Raw genomic sequence first — 18,796 nt, 5'->3', positions numbered from 1 at the left:
ATGTTGAATGGTCTTAATTTCCCTCCCAAGCTGATTAAGTTGATTATGCAATGTGTGAGTACTAATTCTTTCTCTATTGGACTAAATAGGCAAGTACATGGTTTTTTCAATGGCTGCAGGGGTTTGAGGCAAGGGGATCCCATGTCCCCCTTGCTGTTTACACTCTATATGGAATACTTGAGTAGATTACTGAAGTTAGCTGGTGATTTACCTGGGTTTCATTATCACCCCCTTTGCAATTTTTTTAAGCTGAATCACCTTATGTTTGCAGATGATCTCCTTTTATTTTGCAAAGGGGAGGTAAAGTCCATTTACATTATTATGGAGATGTTTAAAAGGTTTTCTAATTCTTCTGGTCTTCACATCAACTCTGAGAAATATGACTTCTACTATAATGGCATGGCTGCTGCAACAGTTCAGAAGGTGCTCAATGGCACCGACTTTTAAGAAACGGGAGCTGCCCTTTAAATATTTGGGAGTAAAGATTGATTGCAATATCTTGATTGATAGGATGATTAGTAGGATTAGAGGATGTAATACCAGGAAGATTTCCTATTCAAGGAGATTGGTATTGGTTAAAGCAGTGCTCTCTACTATTCATAACTATTGGTCTCAGATCTTTGTTTTGCCTCTGGGTGTTATGGACAGAATTCAAGCTTTATGCAGGAATTTCTTATGGGAAGGAGAAGACAAGTATTCTTGTTGCTTGGAATATGCTATGTCAAGGTAAAGAGCAGGGTGGTCTGGGCATAATTGATAGCAAGGCTTGGAACATAGCAGCCATAGGTAAACTTGTTTGGTGGCTTGCATCAAAACAAGATCACTTGTGGATCAAATGGGTTGATAATGTTTATTTAAAAGGTCATCCTTGGTTGTCTTATGAACCTACTGCCTATAGTTCTTGGGCTTAAAGAAAAATCTGTGAGGTGAAGTACAAACTCAAAACAGGCTACATCAATGATAAATGGAGAGGTAAAGATAAGGGGTACACTATTGTTAATGGGTACAATTGGCTGAGACATCAAGCACTAAAGTTCCATGGTATAGGGTGGTATGGAATAGATATAATATGTCTAGATGGAAGTTTAATATGTGGCTGATACAACACCAAAGACTACTCACACTTGATAGACTAAAGTAGAGAGGAATGGATGTGCCTGAAGATTGTTTTCTGTGTGGTTTGGAACCTAAAAGTCACCTGCATTTATTTCAGGAATGCTACTTTACTAAGAGGTGTCTGCAACTAGTTGCAGACTGGGTTCATGTTCCAGTCCAAAAACTTTTGAATTGTATTAGCTTGCTGAGGATCAGATGCTTCTCTGTTCTTGATCGATAAATCATTATTGTTTTTTTGGGGAAAGTCCATTATTGGGTATGGAGATGCATGTAGGAACCTATGTAGATTGGAAAGCTTTGTAATATATCCAGATCAGTTGGTAAACTACGCCAAGATGGTGACAGGCTAAATCGCACACCTATCAAAAATAAACCAACCGGCCTAAACTAATGCAGTAGAGGCAGTCGGGATCGAATCCACAGGGAGACAAATGTGTTCTATCTGCTAATTATAAGTCTGTCTAAGTAACAAATCAGGGGGTTTGATTGGTTTGTTTACTATACTAAAGTAATGAAAAGCAGAGAAATAACAAGTAGTAAACGAGTCTAAAAATATAAGGGGAGATACCTAGGATTGTCGGTTCACCATGGTCTAATAACGGTTAAAAGTAAGGGTCAAAGATCAGCATAATTACGGTCTAAAGGGTAATGAAAAGGTCCCCTCAGTCCGCTATTCGCCCTAGAATGCTTCTAATATGCTCTCGCTCTTATTAGGGTATTCTATTGTTTGTAGTAGGTCTCACTCTCTCCAATATTTTGATCTAGGTCGGAGTTTATCAGATTAAATAACTAGTCGCATGCATTCAACTAATTAAATAAAATTAATTGCTACGATTAACAATTCAAACACAGTAGTTAAACCAGATCTAATATAGAAATTAAATACCTTCACATAACCATGGATCCCCTAAATCCCAGCATAAAGAAATTAGCTACGCATAACTGTAATGACAAACTCAGCAATAATAATGGAAATTAAACTAAACATGATGAAACGAAGTAAATAATAATTAAACGTACGATTGCAATTATTTTAGCAGAAATTCTCAAAGAGGCAATGTCCTGCCAGGGAAGTTTTGCAGGATGATCTAACTCAAAATAAGTAGCCCGACTAGTACGACAAAGTGAATAAAGAATAAATAAGAAAGTGAGACACAAGAATTTATACGTGGAAAAACCCTGGAAATAAGGGAAAAAACCACGGGCACCAAGCCAGGAGGGATTATCACTATGATTTTACTTATCCTGACAGGGAATGTATATGTCAGGTGAAGGATTTAGGTGTGGTTGCTTAATAATAATGCTAAGTAAAGTTTTGATTACAAGTATGAGAGTAAAAGTACGAGTAAATAAGTGAGTAAGTAAGTGTGTATCTTCTTTTCTTGTTCTTTGCTATTTATAGTAGCTTTGCAACGGTCCTTTGAGGTTGGTTTAGGGTTTCCTGGTAAATAGGCCTCGTGCCCTATTTACCCGGGAGTAGTTTTGTTGACTTCAGAAGTGGTTCCCTGTTTTCCTGCCAGCTTGACCGCATCAATAGTTGTTGTGAACATTGTTGAATAAGTCTTCCGTACAAATAGGAACTACTTTGAAGATCTTTTGATGTTGTCTGACGCCTTTGTGTTATGCTTTACCATGTGGCTTGGTGAGATGTCCCCTCTGGCATAGCTTAACGAATGCCTGACCTGTCTTTCCCTCCTACTTGGTACCTACTCAGGTGCTCAGATGCTTTGTGTAGAATGTCTTTTGTTCAGGCTTAGCTTTGGATATTGCCTGACTCTTGTCTGATCAGGCAGGGTAATTCTAGGCCCACCAATTGTCCCTTATATTCTTACCCTAGTGGATCTGGCCAAGAATAAGGAGATAAAAATTCGGGCCATGCAAAAAATGTATAAGAATATTTTACCGGAAAAGAGTTTGAGTTCCCTTCAACTTCTATAACGACTAGTCTTCATAAATGAGGTAGGTTCATCAAACCCTAGGAGAGTCATGATTGGATTTGTCCGCTTGTGTTATCCGTTATTTTTACGGCTATAAAACCCTTGCACCGTTTGTTTTTCTTTCACATTCCCATTCTCTAAAATTTCCTTCTCTTCTTTAATTCTCTTATGAAATAACTCTTTCTCTGAAAAAAACCATCTTCATATTTCAATCATAAAAAATGGCCGGAGGAAGGAGGAAGACTACTGCATCCAAGGCTGCTGCTAGGGCTGAACAGGCTCATGTGGTGGTTGACGTTCCAGAAATTATTCCTGAAGATGAAGTTATGGAAATTCCTACTCCCCCATAAATTATGTCCATGTCGTACAAGGGTGTCACTTTTGCCCCTGTAAAGTCTCTGTCTACTTCTTTCCTTGAGGCTAATCAACTGAAGCCTTCTTTTGAGCATTATTTGAAAGGTATGGGTCTTCTCCCTTCTGAAGCTGAAGTCTGGATCCCTGAGAATGGTCCAGTCAGGGCTGGTTTTGTATCTTTGAGTGGGCGTTTAAAGGAGGCTGTCAGCTTCCACTTTCTCCGTTCATGGTTAAAGTTCTCAGGGCTGTCAAAGTTGCCCCTTTCCAACTTATGCCTATGGTTTGGAAGATTGTTCACTCTGTTGAACAGTTATGTGCCAAACATAAGTTAGAAATTACTCTTGAGGATTTCAAGAATGTTTACCACTTGAAAAGCAATACCACTGGGCAGTTCAATCTTCGAGTCAGTGCAAAAATGACTCATCTGATTACAAATTTTGATTCAGGCGATGACAAGGGTTGGGCTACAACCTATATGTTCATCAGGGCAGATTCTGTTGCCCCTGACTTGGATTACCTCAACTATCTTGCTGTTAAGGGAGGTAAATTCTTTTCCCTGCATTCAATTCTGGTTAGAACAATTTGTATATTCAATTTTGAAGATAGACTTACTTGAATTGTATTTGTAGTGGCTGATTGGGCTAATAATCCTGATGTTGAGGGGTCGGTTGGCCAGATTGATGCTTTTATGGCTCTGCCTGATAAGGAGAGGGCGTGGTATGCCTGCCTTGGGCAAGCGCCTATGCCTCATTTTAAGAAGGCTAAATTGAGTACCTATAAGGCTGTTAGGGGTGCCAAAGCTTCAGGGGCTTCTTCGTCAGGTAGTAAGTTTTTTATCTTTTCTTTGTGATAGGCATATCCTGAACACATGTTAGTATTAATGATATAGGGTGTTTGGGCTAAAATTAGCACAACAAAGAAGGCCCACTTAAGAAAATAAAAGCTATGGAAGGAGTGATAAGGAGGAAGGAAGCTCGCGGTTAGAGAAAGAGGAAACGGACTCAAGGGAGAACAGGAGCCCATCATAGAAGGCGCCCGGATTAAGGAAAGAGAAGTTAGGGAGAAGTTAAGGAAATTAGGGAGAATTGGGAAAGGCGTCTGAATTTGGAAAGAGTCCTTATGGAAATTATATTCACTTTCCATATTCGAGGTAGGATATATCTAGGGTTCTTACCTTATAAATAGCTAAAGGAGCAAATCAAGAAGGCATTCATTCAACACCCCGTATTCATACATCCATATTCAAGACCACATCACGACATATAATATACGTTCGGTCAAGATCTTGCAGGCCTGACATCAGGGGCCAGCGGGATTAGCTTCATGCTATAATTGTAATCATCCTCCTATTTATATAGTGCAATACTTGGCAGGGTACCATCCCTCCCGCGGTTGTTCCCATATCGGGTTTTCCGCGTCACCAAATCTCACGTGTTAATTTACATTACGCACTTTATTTTTCTATTTACTTATTGACATACGAACGATCGACCATCAAACCAACGAGTAAGACTACATTGACCCTGTTTGGGCTAAAAATAGCACAACAAAGAAGGCCCACTTAATAAAATAAAAGCTATGGAAGGAGTGATAAGGAGGAAGGAAGCCCGCGGTTTGAGAAAGAGGAAACAGACTCAAGGGAGAACAGGAGCCCATCATAGAAGGCGCCCGGATTAAGGAAAGAGGAGTTAGGGAGAAGTTAGGGAGAATTTAGGGAGATCAGGGAGAATTGGAAAAGGCGTCCGAATTTGGAAAGAGTCCTTATGGAAACTATATTCACTTTCCATATTCGAGGTAGGATATATCTAGGGTTCATACCCTATAAATAGCCATAAATAGCCAAATGAGCAAATCAAGAAGGCATTCATTCAACACCCCGTATTCATACATCCATATTCAAGACCACATCACGACATATAATATACGTTCGGTCAAGATCTTGCAGGCTGACATCAGGGGCCAGCAGGATTAGCTTCATGCTATAATTGTAATCATCCTCCTATTCATATAGGGCAATACTTGGCAGGGTACCGTCCCTCCCGCGGTTGATCCCACATCGGGTTTTCCGCGTCACCAAATCTCACGTGTTAATTTACATTACGCACTTTATTTTTCTATTTACTTATTGACGTACGAACGATCGACCATATAATCAACCAACGAATAAAGACTACATTGACCCTAATTAATCGACTTGGGTGAAAATACCTAAACAATTTGGCGCCCACCGTGGGGCATTGTGGTCGTCAATCGTTGATATTCTAGATATACAATGGAAAAGCAAGCATGTGAAGCCGTGTTAGGGAGCAGGCAACCATCGCCACCGCCACCATCTACTCAAAATCCAACATCAGCAGTGGCCACACAGGTCCCCGGACACACCTCAAGAATAATACCGACAACAAAAACATCTTTACCTCCCAAAGCCCCTGCTGTCGCGGCCCAAGCCAGGTCAGATAAAGGAACAGCAACTTCAGGCCTCACTCCGCCACCTAGTCCCACACAAATCTTACTCACTGGCGTAGAAAATCTTCAAAAAGCTATGGAAAACATGAGAGAAGACCAAAGGAGAGCAGATGTTGAAGCAAGAAGGAGAGATAGAGAGATATAGGCACAGATTGATATCCTAAAGCAGCAGTCTGACACCCCAGTAAGTGGGACAGGTGAAGGAAGATCTCCTTTGGTAGATCTGACACGGGGAGCGTCGGGCAGCAGGCAGATACCAGCTGAATTAATAACAAGATTACATTTGCCTACAGTACCGTCAGATGGAAGAATAACCCCACGAGGGTTAGGATACCTCACACCAGATAGCTGGCAGCCGGCCAACTGCATAGGGACACAAACAGGTGGCCTCCCCGTCAGCAGCCCCGCAACAATCGATCAGACACCTGTAGCAGGATCCGATTCAAACCAGCAAATGAACGGGCAGTAGGGGACAATCGTTACTACAACCCCCCTAGCTGCCGGAGCCTATCAGAACCTTCAAGAACCCGGATCAGGAGGAAATATGCAGACAGCTGACAGGCGGACCCCAAATTCAGCCAGTATAACCAATCAGCAGTATTTGGAACTAAAGTAGATGCTGAGCAGGGTCCCAGGGCTACCACCCCCACTCGAGAAAGCAGCTCTAGACAGTTACGCCGACTCACCATTCGTGGACACCATATCCATCACAGCCATGCCAAAGGGATTCACAAATCCAAATATGCCTCTCTTCGACGACACAGCAGATCCCTTTGATCATATCAGCCAGTATAAAGAGAAAATGATGACGGTAACAGCTATAGGGCAAGTCAAGGAGGCTTGCATGTGCAATGGATTCGGATCCACCCTAACAGGACCGGCACATTGATGGTTTGTGAGCCTGCCCAACAGGTCGATATCTACATTTGCTGAATTGGCGAATGCATTTACTCAACAGTTCGCAAGCAGCATAAAACCATAGAGGCACGCAGGAGATCTGTACAGAATCGTCCAAGGGGTAGGAGAGAGCATTGGAGAATACAATACTAGGTTCAACAATGAGAAGGTGGCAGTACGAGAGTGTGATGTCTCAACAGCAGTAGAAGCCTTCAGAAGAGGCCTCCACCACGACTCTGACCTATATAATTAGTTAACCATGCATCCATGCCATAATATCGAGGCGGTACAGGAGAAGGCAGCTGCCGCAATTAGGTTGGAGGAAGATGTGTTAGCCAGAGCCAGCTTACTAAGCGCGCCTAGTATCTCGAGTACCTCAGCCGTAGAGAAATCAGGAAGAAAGCAAACCACCAGCAAGAAGGATGAGAGATACAGACCATATGGGAGGGGAGTCAACAGAATCGAGGAAAATCAGCTACTCCCCACTATGGCAGAATACGGATTCACTACAGGTATCAGAGGAATCTTGAAGGCACTCAGGGAGATGGGAGATGAAGTCAGGTGGCCCAACCCACCAGTAGGAGAGCAAGCATGGAGAAAGGACATCTTGAAGAAGTGCGAGTTCCACCGGGATATTGGGCACAACACTGAGGATTGCTATACATTACGAAGAGAGATCAAGCGCCTGTATGAACAAGGAAAGCTGAGCCACCAATTACCACGTGGGGGCAAGCAGCAAGATAAGGTAGGGTCCGCCAAACCGGCAGACCCACCCACATGCACCAAAATCATAAACGTGATAACATGCGGCTCAGACTTAAGCAGGCTGAAATATTCAGCAGCTAAGAGACATGCTACAGAGACCAAAGGAGATAGGCCAGCCAATTCGTGCAGAATTTATCACAGTGACCTACCAGCAGTCAGCTTTGATGAAGGAGATACATACGATGAGCGAGAACATCATGACGCACATATTATCACCTTATCAATGGCCAATTGCACAGTTAGAAAGGTCTTGGTAGATATAGGAAGCTCGGTTAACTTAATCATGCTGAAAACTATAGAAAACATGGGATTCAGCGAGAAGGATTTACAGAAGAAGACTATTCCGCTATTAGGCTTCAGTGGAGAAACAGCCAGCTCGCTAGGGGAGATAGTCATCCCAACCTATGTGGGAGGAGTCAACAAGCAGGTCAGGTACCTAGTTATAGACGGCCCCTCTACTTACAATGTCATCTTGGGAAGACCATGGATGCACCAGATGAAGGCAGTCCCCTCAACATACCACCAGTGCAGAAAATTCCCCAACTATGGGGAGTAGAAACGATAAGAGGAGATCAGGAGGAAGCTAGAGACTGTTATAAGAAGGCACTCAAGTGCACTACCAGCCCCCCCCCCCCCCCCTCCCCGCATAGCAATTACAGAAGCAGCCTATCCAGGACGAATACATCGAACCTCCAGCAGAAGAGTTGGATCAAATCAACCTGGATAAGCTGCACCCAGAACGAGCCGTGCTTATTGGAGCAGGATGCACAGGAAGCTTAAGACAGCAACTAGACAACTTCTTACAGGATAACATGGATTGTTTTGCATGGTCACACGATGACATGCTAGGAATAGATTCGTCCATCATAACACATAAGCTTAGCGTGGACCCAAAGTGTAAGCCCGTCCAACAGAGAAGAAGGAAGTTTGCAGTGGAGAGAAATAAGGTGATCAACTAGGAAGTAGATAACCTGCTGGCAGCGAAGAAAATAAGAGAAGTAAAATATCTAGAATGGCTGTCTAACGTAGTGGTGGTGCCTAAGAAGAATGGGAAGTGGAGAGTATGTGTGGACTTCACCGATCTCAACAAAGCATGCCCTAAAGATCCATTCCCGCTGCCTCATATTGATGCAATGGTGGACGCAACAGCTGGACACGATTTGTTAACATTCCTGGACGCATGGAGTGGATACAATCAGATCAAGATGGATCCTGCAGATCAAGAGAAGACGGCATTTATGTCTGAAAGAGGAATATATTGCTACAACGTCATGCCATTCGGCCTAAAGAATGCAGGCTCCACATATCAAAGGCTGGTTAACCGAATGTTCAAAGAACAGATAGGAAGAACAATGGAGGTGTATATTGATGACATGGTGGTCAAATCAGAGAAGGCCAAAGATCACATGCGGCACCTGGCAGAAACATTCAGAACCCACAGGGAATACAAAATGAAGCTAAACCCATCTAAATGCACCTTCGGAGTATCGTCTGGCAAATTCTTGGGCTATATCTTAACTCAAAGAGGGATAGAGGCCGGCATCGAGCAGATCAAAGCCGTCTTGCAGCTGGAGTCACCTGAGAAGCCTAAAGATGTTCAAAGACTAGCTGGAAAGGTAGCAGCCCTGAATAGGTTCATTTCAAGATATTCAGATAAATGCAGGCTGTTTTACGACGTACTAAGGAAAACCCAGAAGTTTGAATAAACCTCTGAGCACGAGCAAGCCTTCAGAGAGTTGAAGCACTACCTCAGCAGCCCATCGCTGCTGTCAAATCCAAAGTCAGGAGAACCATTATTCCTATACCTAGCCGTCACAGAAGTGGCAGTGAGTGCTGTCCTGGTCAGAGAGCAAGAAAAGGAGCAGAAGCCAGTATACTACGTGAGCAAGTCTCTGCTGCCGGCAGAGACCAGGTACACATCTCTTGAAAAGTTAGTACTAGCATTGGTAGTAGCATCTCGCAAACTGCGCCCCTATTTTGAGTCCCACATAATACATGTCGTGACCAACTACCCGCTAATAGCTATCATAAGGAAGCATGAACTGTCAGGCAGAATGTCAAAATGGTCCGTACACCTCAGTGGGTACGACATTTAATATGACCACAGAACAGCAATCAAATCACAAGCGTTGGCCGACTTCGTATCAGACTTCAGTCCTGCCATCCAGAATTCGGCAGATACAGAGATCCTCACCTTAGAAGGAAGCAAGGAGACAGAAGTCTGGCAGATGCATATTGACGGAGCCGCCAACCAAAGGGGGGCAGGCGTAGGATTAATCCTGCGGTCACCACAGGGAGACCTGATAGCGCAAGCAGTAAGATGCGAATTCAAGGCAACCAACAATGTAACAGAGTATGAGGCCTTGATATTAGGAATAAAGCTAGCATTGGAGTTAGGGGTCAGGCACCTGCTCATATCGAGTGACTCTCTATTAATAGTCAACCACGTGAATGATGAGTTTATAGCCAGAGATTTGAAGATCATTGCATACCTAAAAGTAGCAAAGGAATTAAAACAGAAATTCAAAACTTGCAAGCTTAAGTAGATCCCCAGAGATCAGAATGTGGAGGCAGACGCCTTAGCAACTTTGGGGGTAACATTTAAACCAACAGAGCTATCCAGCATTCCAATAGCACACATGCTGAAACCGTCTATTCAGAAGGCGGACGAAATAGACAGAGGTGAACTGGAGGATCCACAGAGCGAGAAAGAAATCCAGCGATTCTGAGAGGAAAGTGAGAACTCCCACCAAACAAAGCGGACACCGACCAAATAGCCGATCAAGCAGACGACTGGCGCACACCTTACCTAGACTGGCTGCGCCATAACAAGCTACCAGATGATAAGAAGGAAGTGAGAGCTTTCAGAGTAAAGACCTCCAGATTCATACTTATTGATGATAAATTGTTCAGAAAATCGCTAGCAGGCCCCTACCTACGGTGCCTGAACAAGGAAGAAGCACAGACTGTGTTGCATGCTCTCCACAGTGGCGAATGTGGAAACCATGCAGGGGGCAGGAGTCTGGCAAATAAAGCCCTCAGAAAAGGATACTATTGGCCTACAATAAAGGCAGATGCAGCAGAATACGCACGAAAATGTGACGCCTGCCAACGCTCAGCACCAATGATCCATCAGCTAGTAGAGCCCTTGCACCCTATTATTTCCCCCTAGCCATTCATGGCGTGGGGCATGGATATAGTAGGCCCTCTACCACGGGCCACAGGAAATAGAACCTGGATGCTAGCAATGACATATTACTTCTCTAAGAGGATAGAGGCAAAAGCATTCACGCAGGTAAAGGACAAACAAGTCATTTCATTCATAAAAGGTAACATCATTTGCAGATTTGGTATCCCATCAGAAATCATATGTGACAATGGCTCACAATTCATCTCAAACGATACCGAGGGATACTGTGCCAGGTGGAACATCACCTTAAAAAAGTCAGCATCTAGGACTCCAAAGTCCAACGGGCAAGCTGAATCCAGAAACAAAATCATCATGGATAATCTGAGAAAGAGGTTACAGGAGTTAGGAGGAAAGTGGGCGTATGAATTGCTACTAATGTTATGGTCAGACAGAACGACACCAAAGATAGCAACAGGTCAAACACCCTTCAGCCTGGTGTTTGGCGCAGAAGCAGTCATTCCGTCAGAAGTTCTAGTTCCCACTCACAGGTATGAAAATATGATAGGGGAACTGAACAATACAGAGATGACCAGAAGCCTGGACACAATTGACGAGCTGCGAGCAAGCGTAAAAATCCGTCTGGCTGCCTACAAACAGTATGTGGCCTGGAGTTATAACAAGAATGTGAAAGCCAGGCTCCTGGAGGTAGGAGACCTGGTCCTTCGAGAGGTTTTTCAAAACACTAAGAATTGAAAAGCGGGCAAATTCGCCTACAAATGGGAAGGACCATACCAGGTAGAAGGAGTTGTTGGCCATGGTGCATACAGACTGATGACTATGGACGGTCAAATCATACAGCGCCCATGGAACATACTTCACCTGAACAGATATTACTTTTAATAATAAGTAGACTCTAGCTTTCAGAATGATGTACTATGAAAAGCCGAACCACCTTTTTAAAAAAATTAAAATAAAAATCCGGTAGTAGGCATACTGCCAATTTCACTTTATTTCTGGTGTCTCTAGTTATTTCTAAGACTTTAAACTACTATTAGATGGTGTGGTCTGGCAGCGTCCTGGGACCACAATTGCTCTGGTACCCCTGGACGTAGCTCGCACTAATCGCAATTAATCAGGGCCCCAGCATGCATGCACACGAACATGGAACGTAAGGATACCTGCGCTACCAGAATCCTGCGGCATCTCCATCGGTCCTAGAATGACGATAAACTTGCCTCAATGACGCCCCTATCAGCTTTAAACGAGATGAACACACCTTGCGTCATGAACAAGGTTAAGTAGTCCAAAACTGCGGCATACGCCTAAATTAGCCATCCGGCTGACACGGAAGCTAGTTTAGTCTGGATCAGCCTTTTCAGGCTGACTAGGCTAGTCCAAACCAGCCTCCTAGGTTGACACGGCCACTCCTCCTTATATTGCGGCATATGCCTAAATCAGCCATCAGGATGACACGGCAACTAGCTGAGTCAGAACGTCAACCTTCTCAGGATGACAGGACTCGCCTAAATCAGTCAAACAGGCTGACACGACAAATTCCCAAAAATAGGGAAAATAAACAACAAGCACACGATATGTAAGCTAAAGCCTTGCCAAACTATGACAAGGGGCATTCCAAATATGGCCAAAATACGGCCCAAAGTTTAACCGCCACCTTGGCGGAGCAACCATAGAAAGAGTTTTAAAAATTACAACGTCTGCCACCTCAGGGCCAGACCACCAAAAAGTTCATCAAAACATAAAAATATTTAATTATCGTTCACATTAATGACCTCCACCTCTGGCATCTTCTATGCTTGCTGACCTCCCGTTTCAGGTACCGCACCAGCCTGTGCATCCTCAGCCGCCATAGCTCCCTGAGCTCCGTCAGCAACATCCTGGGACATTCCAGCTCTGTCCCCAGCAGCTTTCTCAGCTAGTGCAGGAGAATTCACCTCCCCAACTTCAGGCATCAGCACACTCAGATCAGGTTGGGTAGGGTAGAGCATCTCCAGCTACTTCTCCTCTTCCTCTATAGCCTGCTGGGTAGGAGCCTCCTCGAGGGCAGCACGCATCCCGCTGATCTTTCCCCGCCAGGTAGCATAGGCAACAACGTTGGTGGCCAGGGAGCTCACTGATCTTCTCATCAGAGCGCTTGAGGGAGTCGGAGAAAATGTTGCATACCGTCTAAGTACGCGCCAGCTGATCAGCCCCCTCCTTCAGCTTCTTCTTGGTGACAGCAAGCTCAGTCTCCAGCTCCACCACTCGCTCCTTCAAATCAGCCCGCTGCTGCGCCAGATCAGCAATAGTCCCCCTCAGCTCCTGGTTCTTGGCGCTGGTAGCACTGCTAGTGGTCTGCACTATGTTGATCATCTTCCTATTATAGAGTGCAGACTAAAGAGTCTGGGGCAGGAAAATTCAGAAGTCAGCAAGGAAGTCGAGATATGAAATCTCAGCAAGAAAAGACAAACGGATAGAGGACGAAGAATATTTACCATGAAGGCATTGTGCACATCATTCTCAGCCATCTCCTCTGGGAGAACTCTGAGAACGTCTCCTCAACAGGGGGAAGAGCAGCTGGTCAATCTCCGGCCAATACGGCACCTTATCCACATTCCCAAAGCCCTCTGGGAAATGATCAATGATGCCTCCACTAGACGAACCATGAGGACTAGCAGGAGGAGTAGGCGGATGGCGAGATAACGGGTCGACCTCCAAGGGTTCACATACAACAGAACTGGAAACTGTGGGAGGAGTCTGGAAGGAGACAGCAGGAGCATTCCTCTTGGAGGTAGAGGCCACATTAGGGCTGGCAGAAGGTCTCTTTCTTTTGGCACTTTGGAGGATGATTTCCAACTGATCAACTTTTGAACCTGCAAGCATATATAGCCTCAGACGACAGAATGCTTAAAACATCAGCGAAACAACATGCAAATGAAAGCGATTGTAGAAGCCTTACCGGTAAGACATCGTGAGTCGGCGAGGAGGATTGGAGGAGGAAGCGGTGAAAAACCGGGAAGCGGTGAAAAACCGGAAGCGGATCCGGGAAACTTTCTCTCGATTCATAAATTTGAACAATTTTTATCGGGCGAGGGATCTTGGCACCAATACGGATAAGGTCATAGGGGCCTGCACGAAGACGATGAAGTAAGCTAGTACGCAGCAAGATAAAATAAATCAGGTGACAGGAAGGCTACTTACTCGAAGTTAGAACCCATTTCTCGAAAATATAATCAGCAGGAGGCTGGATGGAATCCTTCCTCACTTAGAAGAGGTCCTCAAACCATTTCTCATCACGAGATTTGGACGCATGTTTGAAGGGAGCCTCTCCATGGCCCCAGAATGAGAACTGACCCCTGCCCAGGGATCTGATGCTGTACATATGGGCTAGATCACCCAGAGTGACATGTTTACCAGTGTTCTGAACAGCGGCTAGAGAATAGAGAAGAACTCTCCAAATGGCAGCAGAAATTTGCGCCATGGCAAAGTTATTGGTGTAGATGAAGTCTTGATTGAGTTTAGGGAAAGGAAAACGGAGGCCATATCTAAATGGGTACAGGTAAAAACTAACCCACCCTAGACGGAGGGTGTCAGCTTTTTGCCCCGGTTCAAGGATGGCGATATCCACCCCGTCACCAAGACAAAGCAGATTCTTGATCGTGGGAATGTCGGCCGGAGTTAAAGCAGAATCACAGTCGTGGGGATGCTTAAAAAGTCCCCGATAAGGGAAGGTTGGGTCAAGATTATGGTCGAAGGGTGTGGAGGTTGATGAAGATTGTCGAGTTTTACCCATGGTGGAGAGAGAAAATGAAAATTAAAGAAGGAAGGAGGAGGGATTACCTGATAAAGGAAACGGAAGAAGAGGAACAGTGAAGCCGGCGAAGAACAAAGGGAAAGGAAGGTTGAGGGTTTAAGAGAGAGGAGTATTTTTTGAAATGATTTGGGATTAATGAAAGTGGAAGATGGACGTTGGAGTTATAAAGAGGAGAGAGGGTTGGGTGCGAGAAAAGAGGAATAGGGCGGCTGAAATGATGGATTGCATGGGAAGGAGTGTAAAAGACGGCTTAGGGTTTTAGCATTTGGTCACGTAAATTCCTTGCTCGATGCTTGAAAGCGTACTTAACAAGAAATTTGGGGCAAACTGTTTGGGCTAAAAATAGCACAACAAAGAAGGCCCACTTAATAAAATAAAAGCTATGGAATGAGTGATAAGGAGGAAGGAAACCCGCGGTTAGAGAAAGAGGAAACGGACTCAAGGGAGAACAGGAGCCCATCATAGAAGGCGCCCTGATTAAGTAAAGAGAAGTTAGGGAGAAGTTAGGGAGATCAGGGAGAATTAGGAAAGGCGTCCGAATTTGGAAAGAGTCCTTATGGAAATTATATTCACTTTCCATATTCAAGGTAGGATATATCTATGGTTCTTACCCTATAAATAGCCAAAGGAGCAAATGAAGAAGGCATTCATTCAACACCCCGTATTCATACATCCATATTCAAGACCACATCACGACATATAATATACGTTCGGTCAAGATCTTGCAGGCCTGACATCAGGGGCCAGCATGATTAGCTTCATGCTATAATTGTAATCATCCTCCTATTCATATAGTGCAATACTTGGCAGGGTACCGTCCCTCCCGCGGTTGTTCCCACATCGGGTTTTCCGCGTCACCAAATCTTACGTGTTAATTTACATTACGCACTTTATTTTTCTATTTACTTATTGACGTACGAACGATCGACCATCCAACCAACGAGTAAGACTACATTGACCCTAATTAATCGACTTGGGTAAAAATACCTAAACATAGGGTTTCGTCGTGTAGCTAACAGGGCTTCTGCTAGGATTGCTAGTTTTGGCCTGTCTTTAGTGAAGGCATGCGTTTCTCAGATAACAGGGGAAAAATCACGGAGCAGTGAGGCTATAGGGAGCGATAGCACATTGCAGGTTCAGGCACCTACCCAACATGCTTAATTGGTGTCTCCTCTAAAGGTTGTGGTTGATGAGCCTGGTCGTGCTGATAAGAGGAAAAGGTCGGATGAGACTTCAGAGGTAGTTGGTGAGGTTAGGGAGGTTAAGGGTAGGCTTGGTGAGGTTAAATTTGCTAAGGAACAGATCCAGGCTCACTCTTTGTTGGTTGATGATCCCTATGACAAATATCAGGCTGAGGAATCGTCTACTCGGGCATTGGCTGCTATGTATCGTTCCAGGGACTGTGCTGCTAACCTGGTTACTATGCTGCAGGAGGTATGATTCTTTCTTCTTTAGTTTTATTTTGCTTGTATGTTTCTTGTTTTGTCTTGCCTGATTTGTAGTTTTCTTGTAAAATGTAAATGATATGTTGAGGGGTCCATGTCAGCTGGAGTCTTCAAGTGCTATCAAAGATACTTTGGATTGGGAGGTGTAATGCCTTAAGAAGGATGTTAAATCCCTGAAGACGGATTTAGAAGTGCTGAAAACGGAGAATGAATCTCTAAAGAAGGAAAATGAGGCAGGAAAAAGCACGGCTGGTTGTGGAGACATCAAAGTTAGGTTTTGCTCAAAATGCTGTGAAGTCTATCCATGCCAAGCTTATCACCGTCCAAGAAGAATTGAAGGCTGAGAATCAGGCTATATAGGATCATCCGAGGGTAAATGAGGAGCTTGCTGCTGAGAGGGACTTGGTGCAGGGTAGATACAAGGATGCTACCATGTATTTTTACGGCAAGGGCCGTGTAGATGCCATGAAGGAGCCTGTTGAAGTCAGGCCATACTGGAATCCTGATAAAGAGATGGTTGACCTTAATGCCACCTATCCTAACCTCTGCAAGTTGCATGTTGATGATGAAGTTGATTCTCCCCCATCCAAAGAAAAAAGTGGTGAGCCTGATAATGAAGAGGATGAGGGAGAGGAGGAGGAGCCAGCTGATGAAAACATCAGCTCTGCTACTGCTTCCAAGGCAGGTTAACAGCTTAGTTTTTTAGAGTAACTGTTTTTTGGCCCATCCATGGGGGTTGTTCTCTGGAAAAACTATTTTTAGATTTGCTAGTATTTTGTCCTACCTAGGAGGGATGTTCCCTGGGCAAACTTTGGATCTGCTATTTTTGCCTTGATGAAATTTGATGGTGTTTTCTTATTCCTTTGTGAGTCTTGATTTGATTAATTGGTACCTGTAATAATATAATTTGAACCGTTTTATTAGAGTAATTCCTGTCAGGAGGGCTTATGGCCCTCAATCATTTTTTAGGAAATCATGGTTATTTGCCTGTCAGGAGGGCTTTTCTGGGTAAGAGAGGTGGTTGCCAGTCAGGACGGCTTATGGCCCTCAGCCTTTCAGGAGGGCTTTAAGACAAGTGGTCTGGTCTTTTTCACCATCATACTTGTCTATTTGTATTGAGCTCAGTTTTTTGTATGTGATTTTTTGGATGTGGCAAAATGCCAAGTATTGTGAAGCATTTCTGAGATGCTGTTCAGGTTGGGTGGAGTGGCCCTCAATCCTGAATATTTGTTTAATCCTGTGATTATAATGATCTAGATAAATTATGGAAAAAGGCGTAAAACAAGTTTTCAGGATTTTAACATAATGTCATGGTAGAATTTGTACTTGTATAAGAATATAACAGATAGATATTCAAGTAAAATGACAGTTAGCAGGAAAGCATGTATTCATAGCATAAAAAGGTCATACGATTTAATTCAGGGGTTTTCAATATAAGACTTCAGCCTGATAAGATACAAAGTTAATGGCCTTACCTGATTTGAATCATATGATAATAAGTTTATACATGGAAACGTTTTAAGTGGGAGAAGTTCTAGGATCTAGGGATCATTTCTCCGTCCAGTGTTTGTAGCCTGTAGGCTCCCTGCCCCACTATTGAATCAATCAGGTAGGGTCCTTCCCATATAGGAGCTAGTTTGCCAGCATTCTTGTCCTTTATATTTGGGAAGACTTTTCGTAGGACTAGGTCTCCTTCCTTGAATACCCTGATATTTACGTTTTTTTTGTAGCTTTTGGCTACTGTTTGCTGGTAGGAGGCTATTCTGATCCTGGCTGCATCCCTCAATTCTTCTGTCAGGGTTAGGCTATCCTGTAGTAAGGGCTTGTTCTCCTCTATGGTGTTCAGGTTACTTCTAGTTGTTGGTACATGGGTTTCTGCTGGGATCACTGCTTCACAACCATAGACCAGAGAGTAAGGGGTCTGACATGTGGATGTCTTCGGTGTAGTTCTGTTAGCCCAGAGGACTAAGGAAAGTTCTTTGGCCCATCTGCCTTTTCTTCTCTTTAGTTTTTTCTTCAGGCAGTTGATCACCACTTTGTTGCTAGATTCAACCTGTCCATTGGCTTTTGGATAGCCTGGTGTGGAAGTTACCAAGTTAATATTCCATTGCGCACAAAAAGCCATTGTCCTCTTTCACACGAACTGAGTACCATTGTCACATACTATTTCTGAGGGGATGTCATATCTGCATATGATATTACGCTTGATGAATGATATGACATCCTTCTCCTTGACTTACCTGTATGAGTCAACCTCTATCCATTTTGAAAAGTAGTCAGTCATGGCTAACATGTAGACTTTTTGTACAGGAGCTTGTGGTAGTTTGCCTACTATGTCCATTCCCCACTTCATGAATGGCCAGGGAGCTGAGATGGAGTGAAGCAATTCTGATGGTTGATGGATGAATGGAGAGTGACGTTGGCAGTCTTCACACTTGGAGCTGTAAGCTATGTAATCAGCTCTAAGGGTTGGCTAGAAGTAGCCTGTCCTTAGAACCTTGCTTGCCAGGCTTCTGCCGCCTTTTTTTATTTCCACAGTATCCATCATGTATGTCCTCAATAACCTGTTTGGCTTCATGAGGCTCCAGGCATCGCGGATAAGGTCCAGCCTAAGAATTTTTGAACAACATGTTATTTATAATAGTATATGTGGAAGGTTTAACTCTAAGGGCCCTTGCTTCATGCCTGTCTTTAGGTAGTATCCCCAGTAAGAACCAATCATAGTATGGTTTGGTCCAAGAGTTTGTGTCCTCACTGATGGGACAAGTTTGGTCAAGGTTTTCAATGGTTGGTTCTAACAGATGAACAATAGGTATCTTATCAAATATAGTAGGGCTGAAATTTGATCCCAGGATGGCTATGGAATCAGCCTGAG

The 18,796-nt window shown here is 43.9% G+C and overlaps 1 protein-coding gene across 1 annotated transcript; it reads right to left on the bottom strand.

The window, feature by feature from the left end:
- Positions 1-17,455: 17,455 nt before the first annotated feature.
- On the bottom strand, positions 17,456-18,046 carry LOC141632669 (uncharacterized). The gene has a single exon (XM_074445193.1). It carries the CDS (start codon positions 18,044-18,046, stop codon positions 17,456-17,458), a length of 591 nt encoding a protein of 196 aa, XP_074301294.1.
- Between the last annotated feature and the right edge of the window lie 750 nt (positions 18,047-18,796).

This window comes from Silene latifolia, chromosome Y (assembly GCF_048544455.1).
Source record: "Silene latifolia isolate original U9 population chromosome Y, ASM4854445v1, whole genome shotgun sequence".
Taxonomy (NCBI): domain Eukaryota; kingdom Viridiplantae; phylum Streptophyta; class Magnoliopsida; order Caryophyllales; family Caryophyllaceae; genus Silene; species Silene latifolia.
This window is presented reverse-complemented; position numbering and strand designations above follow the sequence as displayed.

Bases quoted from the DNA above. Each gene is read 5' to 3' on its own strand.
- LOC141632669 (XM_074445193.1), bottom strand. From the start codon at position 18,046: ATGGCTTTTTGTGCGCAATGGAATATTAACTTGGTAACTTCCACACCA.